General features: G+C 33.8%; 1 protein-coding gene across 1 annotated transcript; it reads left to right on the forward strand.

Moving 5' to 3' along the window:
* Positions 1–224: 224 nt before the first annotated feature.
* Positions 225–18,339, forward strand: LOC144842859 (ATP-binding cassette sub-family C member 4-like). Its single transcript, XM_078699413.1, has 26 exons — positions 225–624; positions 792–902; positions 1,984–2,104; positions 2,418–2,633; positions 5,748–5,837; positions 6,214–6,503; positions 6,793–7,042; positions 7,149–7,268; positions 7,444–7,545; positions 8,007–8,198; positions 8,318–8,499; positions 8,732–8,828; positions 8,987–9,169; positions 9,705–9,839; positions 10,210–10,305; positions 10,886–11,090; positions 11,211–11,290; positions 11,539–11,689; positions 12,321–12,551; positions 13,127–13,236; positions 13,490–13,681; positions 14,523–14,678; positions 15,043–15,132; positions 15,627–15,799; positions 16,351–16,456; positions 17,611–18,339. The coding sequence occupies exons 1-26, from the start codon at positions 443–445 to the stop codon at positions 17,866–17,868; spliced, it is 4,119 nt and encodes a 1,372-aa protein (XP_078555539.1). The 5' UTR covers positions 225–442; the 3' UTR covers positions 17,869–18,339.
* The last annotated feature ends 141 nt before the right edge of the window (positions 18,340–18,480 follow it).

The raw sequence follows: 18,480 nt of genomic DNA on the forward strand, positions 1-18,480 counted from the left end.
CTTTCAATTAACGTAATCCGCCAAGATGAGTACTATACTACCAAAATACTACGTATAAAACTTACCGAATCCCCATCATCCATAATACTTTTCACTAACAGTTATCGCGCCCTCTACACCTAATGTAATTACCTGGCTGGCGGTGGTGTTTTTGTGTATGTATCGCGCGACGTTTAGTTTGGGTATTCAGACGTGACGGAGAGAGAGGCGAGAATTAAAAAAAGAGAAACCAAAATATTACTGGGTTCTAGTTAAGCATGGTAAATTAATTGTCAAATAAATTAAAGTTTTTAGATTGTAGAAGCCCATTGAAGACTGTACTAGGCCTACATGTAGGGTAGATTAAGTGGTCTTGTGTTAGAAGAAGTGTCGTTTTTCAAGCCCAGAGTGACCATCTCTGAATGAACTGAAAGCGAGCAGCCAGCACCAGCAGGCTGCTGGGATGTCCAGCAGCAACGGAAGTATTGGAATGTCTCCTAAGCCCACAAAAGAAGAAGGGGATGCAGGAGGAGGTAGAGCCAGTAAAGAGGACGAAAGTAACAAAAGTGAATGGAGTAATACAGATAACTCTGCCTCATACCACCCCTATCTTCACACCAACTGGATTTCAAAACTTTTCTTTTGGTAAGTGTTTTTAATACCATGGAGTAAATTATTCTTTACTCCATGGTTTTACTTGTTTATAGCGGTATTAAACAGTGACATAACAGTTTTCACAATGCAATAAAACACATGAACAAATACAGTATATAGCCTAGGTCTGTAATAAAAATATATTTATCTTTTTCTAGTTGGCTGACTCCATTGTTCAGGACGGGCTATAAAAGACCATTACAGATAGATGATATGTATCCGCTGCTTGACAATGATAAAACCCAACATCTAGTTGATACCCTTGAAAGGTAGGCTGCCTATGACTGTACAGATTTAAATTTAAGTTTAATTTGGACCTTGCAAATTTCTTGAATTGTTTGGTTCAAATCACCCAACCTATTGAGTAAATTTTCGGATATTTTTTCTTCACCACTGTCGTTCCCTTTTAATAATTAGACGTGACAACTTGTGATTTATTAACAGGAAACCCAAACTGGCAGGAAAATAAGTTTGAGTTTTTGAATACTTCATTTAACTTAACATAAAGGAAGGTTACCATTTTATGTCTAGACATACCGACTGTATTCTAATGATGTATTCTAATGACGTTTTGGTAATCGTTAATTATTAAAGTATGTGGACAGTATCACCTCTGTCGACATCATCCAGTAAAGAATCAATAAAAGATAGAACCAAATCATATTTTTTATTACATGATTACCATATTTATTTGAATAAATGCCCTGACGAGGGAGCCATTTATTTTTTTTTAGTGTAATATGGTGTATATAATAACATTTAAAATACTCCCTAAATATACAACACAATAAATTAAAAAAAGTGATAAAATACAGAAAAAATTGTTTCAAAATGCTTGGTAAATTGTTGATCATGGCAGTCAATGAATTCTACTACAAACAAAATGTGTTGTAACACAAAATTGTATATATGATGCATGTAACGCGGCGTTTATTCGAGGAAATAAATAAACGCCCATGCCGTTTATTCAAAGCAGGTGTTTATTCAAATAAATATGGTAAATGGCATTTAGATATAGACAACATTTATACAATAATAATAGTATTGTAGTATGTTGTATATATTTGTGTTGGTTTTTCTGTATTTAAGTTTATTTCATTTGTACACTTTAAGGGTCGGAGAGTCTTGTCAGAGTGTTTTGTTTCACTTTTTGCCAATCCCGTCTACCCCCTAAAGTTCTCTGTACCTTGTGACCTGTTGGTTTTTTATTATTTATAAAAAGACGAAATAAATGAAATAGTGTAGTAGTTGCTTTACTGAAGCTTAAACAAACAATATAATGTAACGCTTGAAACTGTTTCAATATTTTGATAAATAAGGTTATTAATGTGCATAAACAATTTCTCTCAGAGAGTGGGAAAAAGAGATCAGGAAGAGTAAAGATAGCAGTGCTGATCCCAGCCTTGGAAAAGCAATAGGTAGATGTCTGTGGAAGCCTGTCAGCATTTCTATGTTGTTTGTTGTTCTTGAGGTAAACTTCTATTTTCATGCTATATAACAAAAATTATCCACCGTATATCCACCATCTTTTTTCACCTTCTAGGGAGTGACCAGAAATGTTATTACAGGTTAAACTACCAAACTACTGAAAAAAGTCTTCCTGGTTTTTATAGCAGAATTTTGCCAATTTTTGTATTTGACCATTTTAAGGGAAATTCATGTTTTTTCGTCTTGATTTCTATTACAAATATTTGATTTATGTACAATTAACCAGATATTATATTTAAAATTCATACCTGTATCTGAGCTTTAATATTAATTTACTTTTTTAAAATATACTGTAGGAAGCATGTCGGACAACTCAGCCTCTGTTTGTAAGTCTACTAGTCATGTACTTCACGGTAGATTCTGATATCACAACACAAGATGCGTATATGTATGCCGCAATGGTTGTCTTATTATCCGCTGTAGCCATTACCGCACATCATCCTTATTTTTTCTATAATTCACTGCTTGGCATGAGGATACGAGTAGCGTGTAGTGGCCTTATTTATCGAAAGGTGAGAGTTCGTCTTTTAGTTATTTAAATCCTCATTGTCATTAATTATATCACATCCTTGTACTGTTAAGCCTGGTTTCCACGACAGAGCGTAGCGATTCTATGGAAACACTAGAATTTATCGGGGATCGAGCGCTAAATATTCTTTGGTACGCGTATACGATTCATCGCCGACAAAATCGGCAAAGTTGAACATGGTTGAACTTTGCCGATTTGACTGTGATGAATCGGGGAGCCTGACATCTGCGCGTGTAGCGATTTTAATGGAAACGCTGTAGCGACGGTGTAGTGATTTTATGGAAACCAGGCTTTACGTCATTACTACTGTAACTAAGTGATCCTGCATATATGTTTTTTTTTTGTCTACCTTTTTTATTTTATTTTGTATATACAGTATAAAAAGAAAATTTGTTTTTAACTTCTGTATATATCTTTCAAATGATTTATTTTATTTTTCTGTAAATATGTTATAAATTGTCTTTGCTTTTAAACTGGACCATTTTGAAAAGCAGTACTACATTACTGAAAATGCAATTCAGTCTAAAGAAAGAAATAGATAAATATTAAATAACTAATACAGTATAATGTTCAAATAATTTCATTTGGCTTCATATGATTATTTTTTGATGAAGTTTCTTTTTTTCTAAGCCAAAAAAAAAAGGTTGAAACTGTAGTACTTTTTTTTTGGCTTAGAAAAAAACAAACTTCATCAAAAAATAATACAATATATATGTTGATTTTGAAATGTGTTTTGAGAGGTTCTGTTATATCATATAGGGCTCATTCAGGTTTTGTTAAGTGTAAGTTTGTGATCCATGGATCCACCCACCAAAGTTAGCAGTAATTAAGTAAACTAAAACGTGGCAGTATTACCATGTTCAGCGTTATTATTAGGTTATATGCATTATCATGCATATAACCTCTTGATTCTGTCAAAATCTTTATTTGTTTATTTATTCTTTCCTTAGCACTATTTTGTCCGTGAATTATCTTGATATCAATTTCATCTAGCTAAGTCAATTTTTCAGAGTATATTCCTTATGGCCAGGAATCGATGTGGTTATGTTTTCACGGTGCGCAATCAAACATTACGCGGTCTACGCGCGATTTAATGAAATCACGTTTGTAATCATATCTTCACAAGCATGAATCATTTTTAAACAAAATTTGGTACTCATAAATTTCAGGTCATATTTCATCATATGGCAATATAATTACGTGCGTAACGCATATAACGCATGCGTACGCGCGCTTAAAATGTTCAAAATTGTCAGAATTTATTTTCGATGAAATTAGAGTACGTTTCAGGCAATTTTAAGCGTTTAAAAAATTACCATGAGTGCGCAGATTTTTGCACGCGCACTGCGCGTCAAACGTTAATGCGCACATTTTTTGTCCGATTACTGTTGTATAACCTTTCTTTAATAATATCATCATATTTTATTCACTTTTCAACGCGAAACAGCGTTATACGAGCACGTCTAAAGTGACAGGCTACGCACGTGTAAGTTAACAAAATGGTGAAAATATGCTAAATTTTAAAATTAATATATATCGTTAGAATGCTCGGGAACACCTATTTTTTATTTCATTTTCTTGAAGTGTATGTATCATATGTATGATTTATTATGAAATTAGGAGAAAAAAAGTTGATTAAAGCCCCCTTCCCTACGTTTTTTAGATCTAATTTAAGATCACAAACTATATTTAATGTAAAAATAATACTATATGGTCCTATTGTGATAACTTTTTTCGTCTTTAAACGGTTAAAAATGTGAAAAATAAGTCAATTCTAATAATTATAGCGGCCCGCTATAAATCCCAAAATGCATTGCGCGCGGATTGATATTGTTGTTTTTCACCTGTAATTCGCCCACTTCTCGATCGATCGTGAGGCCAAAACAAATAGAAGACTCCTAACTTTTCAGCGAAAATACCGGGTTTTCCCCAATTTGTATCAACGGAGTCTGGCAAAAATAGAAAGACAATTAATGCAGCAACTATACAACGTCAGGCTAGGTATATAGCTAGCGTACGATGTTCGTACGTTACCGATGTTTACCAGCTAGGCCTACAAAACTAAGCCTAGCTAGGCTAGGCCTAAGACCGTCCACGAGAGGTCGATCGCCGCGAGCTACTTAGGTAGTGCATTGTTTCTCACTTTTTATCATAATTTACCATAAAACGTACATTTAAGACAAGGAATGACATGGTTTAATGTTTTTAAAGTGATATATATGTATTATTTTCCAAAAAACATCCAAAATTGCAGGGAAGGGGTCTTTAAGTCATCATTAATGGCATATTAAATTAAAAAAAATTAATTATGACAATCAATCAAATTATAACATTTTCTTGGGCCGAAATAACAAACTTAACATTAACTTTCTTCCTTAAGAAGTTCATATATTAAAGTTAAAAGTATATAGTTTGACATGACAGTGCATCATTTTTTTAAATTGTTAAAGATGTCATCATAGTAAAACATTATAATTTATTGCGGTATGTAATAATCTATCTGCACCAAAGTGGTTACTGCATAGTAAATACACGGATGAATCTTTCCATAACTTTAGTCAGTTGTGTATGGCTCGGTGGTCTTTGCTCGTGTCTATAGCATTCAAGGTACCGAGTTCGAGTCTCACCTTGGGAAACGAAACGAAATAAGATTTCTTTTTATTATCCGTATTGTTTGTTCAATTGTATTTCTTAGTGTATAGATTATACAAATGATTTATAATGAAATCTAAATAAAAACACAAATGTGGTTTATGACATTATATACGCAGAAGGATCTTTGATCGGATTATGATACCGGCTATTGTATTTGCGTTAGCAAGATCCTATAATATATTATAAATAACTAACGATTCTGAGAAAATCAATCAATCAATATATCTTAAATCAATCAATTATCTTTATTTAAATCAATGCATATAACCTATAATTCGTCATAGTGACGAATTAAATCTAGTTGTACTTATTGTGATACATGAATTGTCACCAGAATGATGCAAATAACTAGATTTAAACTTGTCATCGTGATGAGTTCGGTCATCCGCGTCAATGCATAATAAAATGAATGAATAAAAATACCTGTATTGTTTGGTTTCAGTCTCTTAGGTTGAGCAGTATAGCTTTAGGGCAGACGACAGTGGGACAAGTTGTAAATATTCTATCTAACGATGTCAATAGATTTGATCAGGTCAGTTTCTCTCTTTTGTCATAAAAACTAGCTTTTTTATATTGGAAATATCGCTGTGATCATACACAAACGTTAAAAAGTAATAGCACAAGTCGTATTAAGGTTTATTAAGATTACTGGGAGAGGTGGGATGGGGAGTTAAGCTCTATCTATCTACACTATCAAAGTTTATGTGTGAAAAAAATGTGATGTGCCCAAATATGGTAGTGGTATGACATCATGTCCATATATGGGCACAACACGTTTTTTTGTCACATAAAGTTTGATAGTGTAGGCAGATTAAAATTTGTTTTTGTTAGAAGTAAAAATTGAACTTAATGTAAATAAGAAAATACAGGGTAAATTTTGCACAAAATATTTGTTGTTTTTCATGCAGGCATTGTTGTTTATTCCATACCTGTGGATTGGACCATTGCAAGTGATAATTGTTACTGTGTTGCTATGGTATGAATTGGGACCATCATGCTTTGCAGGCATGTCCATTCTCTTACTGATGGCGCCGTTGCAGGCTTGGTTTGGAACTCTGTTTTCAAAGTTCAGAGCAAAGACTGCCATCCTGACCGACGAAAGAGTTCGATTTATGAATGAAATTATCTCTGGTATGCGCGTCATTAAGATGTATGCATGGGAGAAACCTTTTGGACATCTTGTGTCTGAGAGTAGAAGGTAAAAGGAATTACAATTATGCTAACTCTACCATTTATTTTCAAGATTCGAATAAGCGATAAAGCCCCATGTGCAGGATTTCTAAGATAAAGTAAATGCTTGAAATTTTCTCAAATTAAATCTAAAAAAATCTCAAAGAAAATATTTTTGTTTTTTTCTATTTTTGCTATTGTTATAGCTATATTACACGGTAAAATCTAGACCCTTCATGTCTTTTGATCCTAATAATTCTTGTATGTATTTTTTTTTTCTATTTGATGAAACCAATATTTTGATTTGTTAAATGTAGACGTGAAATTTGGAAAATTCGTAAGAGCTCTCTTCTACGGGGCACAAATCTGGCGTTCTTTTTCACGACAACCAGCCTTGTTAGTTTTGCTACATTTGTTGTATATTCTTTGACTGGAAACACTTTGACGTCTAGGAAGGTGTATCTTGCCATACCGCTGTTCAACGTCATACGACTCTCAATATCCTTGTTTCTTCCATTTGGAATCATGATGACGACAGAAGCAGTGGTTTCAATACGTAGGATCAAGGTGAGAATTGTTATAAGGCACTGATTTCAATTTGTGATGACCTAGGAACAAGCTAGGTCATGTCAATCCTTGTTGCACATTGTCTTAATTCTTTGCCTTTCTTTAGGAGTTTTTAATGTTGGAAGAACTCGATCAAGCTGCTATTGAAAAACAACATTGTAACCTTCGACCTAAGTCAGAAGATATACAGGTGAACGTTGAAAATCTCTCAGCTTCTTGGGACCAAGTAGGTTATAATTTAGCATATTTTATAAAGATACTTTAACATAAAATATACTTACATTATTTAATACATACTGTATATTTTATTTTTCATATATTGTTATATAGAATTATAGTGATCAAGTATTTATACCAATAAAACATTTGACAAAAAAAAAGTTTTTGTTTCTATTCAACAGGTTGATGGTGAAACCTCTATGACAATGGTGCTAAAAAATATTAGTCTATCAGTAAAACCTGGAGAGCTATTGGCAATAGTAGGGCCTGTTGGCTGTGGCAAGGTATGGTGGACTTAAATCTGACTGATTTAATTTTGGTTGACTTAATTTTGAGTGATGTAATTTTGACTGACTAAATTTTGACTGACTTAATTTTGGTTGACTTATTTCTGACTGACTTAAATTTTTCTGACTTAAATTTGACTGAATTAAATTTGACTGACTTAATTTTTATTGACCTAATTTTGACTGACTTAATTCTGACTGAATTAATTTTGGCTGACTTAATTTTTATGGACTTAAATTTGACGGACTTAATTTTAACTGACTTGATTTTGTCTGAATTAATTTTGACTGAATTAATTTTTACTCACTTAATTTTTACTTATTTTGACTGACTTACTTTTGGCTGACTTAATTTTTACTGAATTAAATTTTACTGACTTACTTTTGACAGACTTAATTTGACTGACCTAATTTTGACTGACTTAATTATTACTGACATTTATTAACTTATATTCTAGTCTTCCTTGTTGATGGGGATTATGAAAGAGCTTCCTCATATGACTGGCACCGTAGAGGTTACTGGCAGGCTAGCTTATGCATCACAACTACCGTGGGTCTTCTCAGGCACTGTCAAAGAGAACATTCTATTTGGAAAGCCATACGATAAAGAGCAGTTTAACCATGTGATTGAAATATGTGCCTTAAAAAAAGTAAGTACTATTATGTTTGTGTACTGATCCAGTCTTATCAACTAATAGACAAATGGTGTACATCAAGTACGGTATGCAATATATTTGCAATATCAACTTTTCGGTCTTATTAATAACAGGACCTTAAAGTTTTACCAAAGAAGGAGGAGACAATAGTTGGTGAACGTGGAGTAAACCTTAGTGGAGGTCAAAGGGCAAGGATTGGTCTAGCAAGAGCGATTTACAATGATATGGATGTATATCTTCTAGATGACCCCCTAAGTGCAGTGGACACTGAAGTTGGAAAACACCTGTTTGACATGTGAGTTATTTATTATGTCATTGATTCATTGTATTTTACAAGATTGTGTTTGATTCTTTGACACAGTTTTTTTTGGACAGGTGAAGACCTAGGTCATAGGTCATCACAAATAAAATACTCCATCTTATTTCCTAAGGGTCATTTTGAGAGGTGAACTATTCTACCCGGCCAAGCGATCACTTCTTGTAAATTTAAACAACTTCCAACTTGATTGGTTGTATTAATCTTTCAGATGCATCAGAGATGGTTTAAAAGACAAACCATGTATCTTGGTTACACACCAACTTCAATATTTGGAAAGTGTTGATAAGATTCTTGTTATGACTGATGTAAGTTCAACCTTATACTAATACATTTGTCCACTTAATAATATTTGTGTGTTTTTGTACTGTACTTTTTGTACATAGGCAGTTTTTGAACAATTATAATGCAAAAGATAGGATATTAGAGTTCAGCACTTAATTTTACACTTTTTTGATATTTTTAGGGTGAGATTGCAGGATATGGAACATATAAGGAACTTCAATCTTCTGGAATTGACTTTGCTTCGTTACTTAAGGAGCGTAAAGACGAGAACGAGGACTCGGTTAGCCATCATGGATCAACATGTGGGTCAGAAAAGCCGCAGTACACTTCACAGACATCTGTAACTGAATCTGTAGATTCAACAGTAAGCATCATTTGCATTAAAATATCCATTTCAGGTTCATTTTAAACATTACAATATCAAGTCCGTAGCCAGGAGTGTAAAATGAAGCCTCACTAGCCCAGCTTGTGATGGTTTTTGTCCATTTTTTTCAAAAACAAACCCTCCTACTGCAAAAATCCTGGATACAGTATATTAAAAAATTGATAACTCTTACTACTAGAGAAAAGTTTAGCTTAAACATTAAATTTCTGTTTTAACATAGTTTAAAGAGAGAAAAGCAACCAAATTCCATTGTTTGGTGTTGTGGTAATTAACAATTAAACATTAGGCATTATGTGATGTGCCCATATATGGACATGATGATGTCATATCACTACCATATTTGGACATATTACTACCATATTTGTGCACATCAAATTTGATGTGCCCATATACGGACATGATGATATCACCACCATATTTGAGCACATCAAACTTTGTTTGTCGAACTAGTTTGATAGTGTAGACAGAGCTTAAGACTAAGTTCAGGAAATAAAGCCTATTTTGTTGTGTTCAGTTTGCAGAGGAGGGTGAAGAGGAGGAGACAAAGGCTATTGGTACTGTGTCCAGCATGGTTTACAGACGCTTCTTTGCTGCTGGTGGTGGTATTTGCTTCTTAATCTTCTTTACACTTGCAAATATTACAGTTCAGGTACTTGGCTCTGTTTTTTGCTTATGAAATCCTATGTACTTGCCTCTAGCTTTTGCTCAAAGGCTTTGAATTAAATTTTATCAGTTATAAATTTCACAAACAATACAACAATTTATAAAATAAAAGTAGACAAACATTTTAGACAAAAGTACAAGTACTATTATAAACTGTCTTTTTAAATGTTAAATTTTCCACAAAAGACAACAACCTGTGACGGCAGAGAAAATACCTGTGACGGCAGAGAAAATTTATACATCAATTCAGTTTGCTTCTGTTTAATCCCGTCACCGTCACAGGTTTTTTGTTATGTTTCTGTCTTGACGAAAAATAAATGAAATGAAATTATATTAAAATTTTGTTTTGGTTTTAGTCGTTTTTCAATGCTTCAGATTGGTGGCTGTCTTACTGGGTGTACCATGAAGAACTGGCCTTTTCTGAATATGAATCAATGAATTTAACAAATGCTGTAAGTGTAGTAATTAGCTAACCATTAATTATTATTATTATTTATTTATACTGGGTGACCCCCCCACCCTTCAGTCAAAGACTGGTCTCCCAGATGGCCCATCAGTGGCTGTGAGTGAACTAGTACACCAGGGTAACCCCCCTACTCATCTCGAAAGGTGTACTAGGTTCTTTAAACTGCACATGAGCTAGATGTGTACACTGGACCTACGGTTTATAGTCCTTAGCCGAGAAGACTTGTTCTACCACTAGAATCATGAAGCGCGTAAGCCTTGCCGATGTTATTGCTGCAAAATTACGGTTCCACTGTCTTAAACGTTAAGAATTTGTGATCGTGTAAATTCATTATTTATTAGACACTATTTGTAGACTATTATATTAACCATTTAATACTTACCATGGGTTTATAGATGGCCTAATCTGAATCGCGTCATTTTCCAGGACTTGAGGACGATATTAAATACCTTTACCTTACCTTTTTAAATGGTTGTATATATTGCTTCTCCTATGGAAATTATGTATATGGAATACACAAACTGTTCCTTCAATTAGTTAATAAACATTTTTGTTGTTAATTTTAGACTGCAGAGCCGTTTGTTGAAGAGTTTGATTCAAATTGGTATATCTATATATTTTGCGGATTAACCACCGGTTTGTTTGTTATGAGCTTTGTCAGATCATTTATGACCTTTCACCTGTCGATAAATGCTTCCGAAAATTTGCATAATGAAATGTTCCAAGCCATAGTCAGAGCACCAATGAGATTCTTCGACACAAACCCTATTGGTAAGATTTGAATATATGTTTAATTTTGGAGATATTCCGGTTTTCAGAATGAAAGTATATAGGAAAGTTGACTATATATTATTTTATATAAATAATCATTTGTTAAAATGTGTTTTTTAGGTCGAATTCTCAATAGATTTGCTAAAGATATTGGATTTATGGATGATCTTCTTCCATTGACATTAGCAGATGTTGTCCAGGTAAACAGAGATTATTTGTTTTATTCAGGATACATTTTGAGAACTTCTATTAAGGGGACACATTCAGGACCAAAGTAGACCCCCTTAAAGGTCTCCTGAACAGACGAGTTTCTACTGTATTTAACTGTATAACAGACATCTTTGGGCCGGGCAACCTAAAGGTTTTCTGTTTATCAAAACTTAACATTATTAACATCATGAAATTGCTAATGTGAAATGTATGTTAACATTTATGTTTTTGTCATCAGATTGGTTTGATGGTTTTTGGAGCCATAGTTACTGTAGCCGTCTTCAATCCGATTGTTCTCATCTTTGTTGTACCACTTGGTGTTGTGTTCATTTTTGTGAGGTTGTATTATTTGCATACATCTCGTGATGTCAAGCGAATGGAAGGATTAAGTAAGTTTATTGTTGAATTCTTTGAAAAAAGAAGTGTGATGTGCCCATATATAGACACGATGACATCATTTGTTTGTTTGTTCATTTTTTATACTGGGTGACCTCTTCAGTCAAAGACTGGTCTCCCAGAGGGCCCAATTGGTGATCAGTGACTGTGATGTACTAATACACCGGGGTAACCCCCTACTCGTTTCGAAAGATGTACTAGGTTCTTTAAAGTGCACACAAGCTAGTTGTGTACACTGGACCTACGGTTTATAGTCCTTATCCGAGAAGACTCGTTCTACCACCAGAACCATGGAGTGAGTGAGCCTCGAACCCCTGCCGATGTTATGGCTACGTAATTACGGTTCCACTGTCTCATCATGTCACTATCATATTTAGGCACAAAACACTTTTTTTGATAGTTTAGACAGAGCTTTAGCATTATCATTATACTATAGTCACCAATCCAATGGTTGGTCACATTTATGTAAAAACAGAGTTTCCAAAATTCTTACATTTTTATGTTTTAAACATTTTAAATTTTGTTTATTTTCTGTTTTAGTTAATATTAAATGATATTTAAGTCAATAATTTTGTTGAACAATTTAAAGACTAATCGAAATTAAAAAATTCAATTTGTTTACAGCACGTAGTCCAGTTTTCTCACACTTATCAGCAACGCTACAAGGCTTAAGTACAGTGAGGGCGTTCCAAGTACAGCAATCTTTCACGGATCAGTTTGAGTTTTACCAGGACCGTCACTCACAGGCATGGTACTTGTTTTTAACCACGTCAAGGTATTTTGGTGTCTGGTTGGACTGGTTAGCTGTCATATTTGTTGCAGTGGTTACTTTTGGATCTGTGATAGTATCGAGTGGTAATTAGATTTTAGATTTTGCTATATTAAATTGCTTTCGGGTCAGATCGCCGATGTTAAGTAACGTTGGGCCCGGTTAGAGCTTGGATGGGAGACCATCTGGGAATACCGGATGCTGTATATGGAGCTGGGTCCCATTAGGCATTTGAAATCAGCACTGCTGACTCTTATGTCAGCCCCTGCATGTAGTATCTGCCTCAGATGTATTGGCCCATGCCTTTCCTCTGGTCAAGGTGGGCACTGGACGAGAGAAGCCCTTGATCAATGATAGGACCAATCAAGGTGCTTTAAACAGTCCTGGCTTAGTTTCATCCATCATTCAGATGAATGTAGACACTAATAGACATTGTGGTTCACGACAGACGTCGGCCTAAACAAAAAAAACAAATTAGTTTCATAGTAAAGTATAATCATGGTTTTTAAGAGTAACTCTAGGTAAAACATTTCTATTGTTTATTATATACCCTTGCAACAACATTGATAATACTTGAGTATCGAACACAATATAAACAAGCTGACCGCATACATTTTGCTCTGAGCTGGTCTTGCTAAAACCGTAATTGTATTTGTTTCAGTTTCTGAGAATCTCAATTCCGGTGTTGTCGGTTTATCATTGAGTTATGCGTTGAGCTTGATGGGAGCTTTCCAGTGGGGTGTCCGACAATCAGCCGAGTTGGAAAACTTAGTAAGTAACTCTAAATAGATTAATGGTAGACAACTTAATACACATTTGACTTTCAGACTGGATTACTTACTCGATTGAGGCGCTCATTTCGAACTTAATTTGTGGCTTACTTATTTGTTTTATGTGTGCTGACTTGTACTTTAATCTTTACCAGAATTTAACATTGCCTTCCTTTCCCAAAGAGGGGGCATATTATAATTGAAAAAATAAAAAAAATTATACAATATTCATACTGTATTGCAAATATCTTTAGATGACGTCAACTGAGCGCGTCATTGAATACACCGACATTGAGCCTGAAGCGCCGTTTGAGACAGACTTGAAACCGTCGCCAGACTGGCCTAAGTATGGTATCATAACGTTTGAAGGAGCTTCATTGTCATACTATGAAGGTGGACCACCAGTATTAAAAAGACTTTATTGTTGCATACGAGCTAAAGAGAAGGTAATCTCATTCATTATTTAAAAACTGCATTTTCCCAACTACTTATTTGGTGTTAAGCTCTGTTTACACTATCAAATTGTATGTGATAACAAAATGTGATGTGCCCATATATGGGCATGATGATGTCATATCACTACTATACTTGTGCATATCTCTACCATATTTGGGCACATCACACTTTTTTTGTCAAATTAGTTTGATTGTGTAGACAGAGCTTTAGGTTCAGGTTTCAATAATAATCTCATTAATTATTTAAAAACTGCATTTTCCGACCTACTTATCTTGAAAGGGTTCAGGTTTTAGCCACTGATTAGCGTTGCTGTGAATTTAACCTAAAGAGTCTTTCACATCTGTTCCGGCACGGTTCCGGTCCAGCGCCAGCAAATCAAATCGAAAGTCAATGTTTTGTTTTCACGACGCTCCATGTGCCAAATTATTTGATTTGACGCCGCTGGACTGGAAGCGTGCCAAAACAGGTGTGAAAGATCCTTAACCCTAGATAATATCAGTAGGTGCAAAAGTATTGTAGTGACAAAACTGTTAATATATAATGAAGTGAATAAAAGATGGTGTCTTATTGACTGATATGTTACACTGAAACTTGCAAAAGATACACTGAAGAAGTTAAGATACAATATGGTGAATCAGCAACATTATAATTTATATATATATCAATATGCTTCATCGCCTTTAGACATATATTACTATTTTGTGCCATTCATGTCTGTCCTGGGCCTGGTGTGGAAAAATTATAATTTAAATTGAGATAATTCTAAGTGTGTATTGACATTTTCCCGCCATTGATAGCAGCCCAGCTTTGAATTTAATAATTGTTTTTCAGGTGGGTGTTGCAGGGCGAACTGGTGCTGGTAAAAGCTCTTTAATGACTGCTTTGTTACGCTTGGCTGAACCTACTGGCAATATTATGATAGATGGTGTTCTAACCAGTGACCTTGGTTTGCATGACCTACGAAAAAACATTTCAATTATCCCTCAAGTAGGTGAAATATAACTGTCTACACAATCTAGTTTGACAAAAAAAGTGTGATGTGCCTAAATATGGTAGTGATATGCTTAAATATGGTAGTGATATGTCCTCATCATGTCGATATATGGGCAACACATCACATTTTTTTGTCGCATAACGTTTGATAGTGTAGACAAAGCTTACTATATTAATAATGCTACATTTATATAGAGCTGATAAAGATCAGAGCACTTTGAATGTTTATTGATTGTTAAAATTATCTAGACTCTGAGCAGGAAATAGGCTAACCAATATCGGCACAAATTATCTTCATACTATTCCCTAATAGGCATTGGGTATGACATACTTATTTTTTACATCATTTAATTTGTAGGATCCAGTATTATTCAGCGGATCGCTTCGCAGGAACCTCGATCCCTTTGAAGAGCACACAGAAAATGATTTATGGAAAGCTTTGGAAGAGGTTTGATTTTTATGACCATTTTAGTTTAATTTGGAAGTTGTTTTTTTAACAGTGGTTTCAAGAAAATTGGCTGCTGGAGTTGGAACTCCTTAAGCAGAAAAATGTTGGAATCCAACAAAGTCTCCACCTAATAGGGTTGACTGTACAATATTATTATATTTATTATTATTGTCAAGACAGTATCATCACGCTGTCAGTTGTTGTGTGTTACCATGCCAACTACTGGTTTACAATATATGAACTAAATCGAAACCAGATGAAAATGTTTTTATTTACAGTAGATCATTTGATTACGGTATTTAGCTTTTGCATTCATCTTTCACTTTAAGCTCTGTTTACACTATATCAAACTAGTTTGACAAAAAAAAGTGTGATGTGCCAAAATATGGTAGTGATATGACATCATCATGTCCATATATGGGCATATCACATTTTGTTATCACATAAAGTTTGATAGTGTAGACAGAGCTTTAGTATAGTATTTCTTTACTCAGGTTCAGCTTAAGGTAACAGTGTCGGAATTTCCTGAAAAATTAGAATCACAAGTAACAGAAGGTGGTACTAATTTCAGCGTAGGTCAACGGCAACTATTGTGTCTTGCTCGTGCGGTGCTCAGACACACTCGTATTCTGGTTGTTGACGAAGCCACTGCCAATGTGGATATCAAGTAATTAAAAAAAATATTTTGTAGTTTTTATTGCATACATTTAAGCCAATTTATTTTGATTTGAGTTTAGAGCCAATGATTTTCAGATATATTTCCGACTATTTTAAGTTAAAAAAGCATAGTAACCAGCAGGGAAGAACAACAATAATTTCACTCCTTCCTGGGGAGTGTAAATGCAGAGATAAAATGTTATAGTGTCGCCATCGCTAAAAAAAAAAGCTATTGTGCATTTGTATGCAAAGATTTTTTTCTTCCTAAAACACAATTCTAATGTTTTGCACATGCACCAAGTATAATTTACCTTTTAAATTTTAAGACAATTTTTCTGCTAAGGCTGTTTGATAAATAAGCTTATAAGCTAAAGTTATATGCTTCAGCATTTCTTAAATATTTCAGCTTAAGCAAAAATATAAGCAAATATTGATAAATGCCAGCAATGAAGCAATGAAGCTCTCTGGCTCATAAGCCAGATGATCCAGTCAATTAAGTGAAATAATAATCTTTTAAGTGAATCTATTATTGTGACTTATTGTTTTTATTTTATTTCTCAGAACTGACACACTTATTCAAGCTACCATTCGTGAAAAGTTTAAACACTGTACTGTGCTAACAATTGCACACAGACTAAACACAATTATGGATTCAGATCGAATTCTGGTAATTATTATTATGTAATTTTTATTTTTTTAATAAAAGTATAGTCCCTGCAAATGTCAGAGTGCTAACATCATAATATTAATAGTGTGTCAAAAAGTAGTGCAATATTCCGATTTTAAAATCAAGTTAAATTTATATCTCAAAGATAAGCTACAAAATAACCAATATTTGGTACCAATGTCCTTTTATATGAACTTTGATGTATTGTCCCTTGAAACACAAAAAATGAAGGTCAAAATATTTTAAATTTAAATTAGCCATATCAAAGTAATATTAAAGTTATTCACTTTTTTTAGTCGAAAATTTGAGCCAAAAACAACAAGTTTACGTAATTAACAGGTAAATTAGTTTGATTACATTTCGTCTGGAAAATCGTCGCGAGCGAAAGTAAACAAAGATTTCAAACCACGAGTATGCATTATGCTAATTAGGATTGTTTACAACTCGTCACGGTTGAGAAGGTGTTTTTACACAGATCGCGAGGAAGTTTTATGATTATGCATACAGAGTAGCCAAACAAGCACATTGCATTATGAGATATGTTTTGATCGAAAACTTTGACTGGAAGTCAAAGTTTTTTTTTTTTTTTTTTTAAAACATCTGTATTTCAGTTAAATAATTTTGATAATTATGATACCCTGTACTTCAAAATGACCCACTTTTTTTCGAAATATTTTTTTGGAATTAGTCAAAAGGACAATACATCTTATATTATATTTTAATGAAATTTAATTTTTATTCTGTTTGAGAATTTTAACTTTTATGAATCCTCTTGTATCTTAATGTTTGAATGTATCTGTATATTTTTGTATTGTTTTTAAGAGGGCCTTTTCAAGTCAGCTGTACTGCTGTAGTACAGCTGTTAGAGCTACCCTTGTAAAACAAAGTTGATAAATAAATAGTGCTACCACCACCTAGATCCACCGTTGTGGCCATCTTGAAAATGATATTTAATTTGGATTAGTTTCATAATTAAGCTCTTAAACTTTATGTGACACAAAAATGTGTGTAGTATATTTGGCCACATTTTTGTTGTTGTCAAACTAGTTTGATAGTGTAGACAGAGCTTTAGGCTATAGTAAATAGATGGTATAGTTCTTGTCAGTTGCCAGCAAAAAGTTTTTTAAAGAAATAATATTGTACCGACTTTTCAGATTCTTGATGATGGGAAAATCGCTGAATTTGATGAACCGTACGTTCTCCTACAAAAAGAGGACGGGCTTCTGTCGAAGATGGTTTATGAAAGTGGACGAGCAGAAGCGGCAAAATTATTAGAAATTGCAAGAGAAAAGTATTATCATAGTAATTCAAGTGATCCATACGGATTTAGTGAGAAAGACATTCCAACATCACCTCTTAGTAAGCTCATTCCGGAAGGAGTTGTGAATCTTACGATAGAAACAAACTTATGATACTATTGTACTGATATCAAATGACCTTCACACACGTATATACAAATACCAACACTCCCGTTTTGGCTGGGAGACTTCCGTATTTTAGACTTGTCTCCCAGCCTAACATCGTGCTCACAAATTCCCACATTTTCTCTCGAATTATAAAGATAACTGAATTGTTATGTATGTGTTGTTTTCTGCATTCAATATAAACAAGCTGACACGCAAGTGTATTTAAGATATTTCAGCCATTGTACAACCATTTTCGGTCATAATTTTGTCCTGAATGGAAAGGGGATTCGATTTCCCTCACATAGCCACCACGCGATACCGCTTGTCACACACTGCACTCCTTACTTCTCCTGGTTTAAACAATAAATAGAGGATCTAAAAACACACATCACCACCTGTTTTGTTTTAATTCAGATGTTGGCATGTATGACATATATACTGTACATCATATATTGACATTGCTTATGTATTACATAGATGCACACTAAAGAATGTTGCTTATTAATAATTTTATTATGTTAACATTATTTTGCTTTTATTTGTTAAAACTGGTGCAAAAAAGAGTTAATTGATTTTAGTTTTAATGATTACAAAAATACCCATTTCTAATGATTAAAA

This window comes from Antedon bifida, chromosome 5 (genome assembly GCF_963402885.1).
Source record: "Antedon bifida chromosome 5, ecAntBifi1.1, whole genome shotgun sequence".
NCBI lineage: Eukaryota > Metazoa > Echinodermata > Crinoidea > Comatulida > Antedonidae > Antedon > Antedon bifida.

Bases quoted from the DNA above. Each gene is read 5' to 3' on its own strand.
- LOC144842859 (XM_078699413.1), top strand. From the start codon at position 443: ATGTCCAGCAGCAACGGAAGTATTGGAATGTCTCCTAAGCCCACAAAA. The intron at 2,105-2,417 runs GTAAACTTCTAT...AATATACTGTAG, and splicing joins TGTTGTTTGTTGTTCTTGAG to GAAGCATGTCGGACAACTCA. The intron at 8,829-8,986 runs GTAAGTTCAACC...TGATATTTTTAG, and splicing joins AGATTCTTGTTATGACTGAT to GGTGAGATTGCAGGATATGG.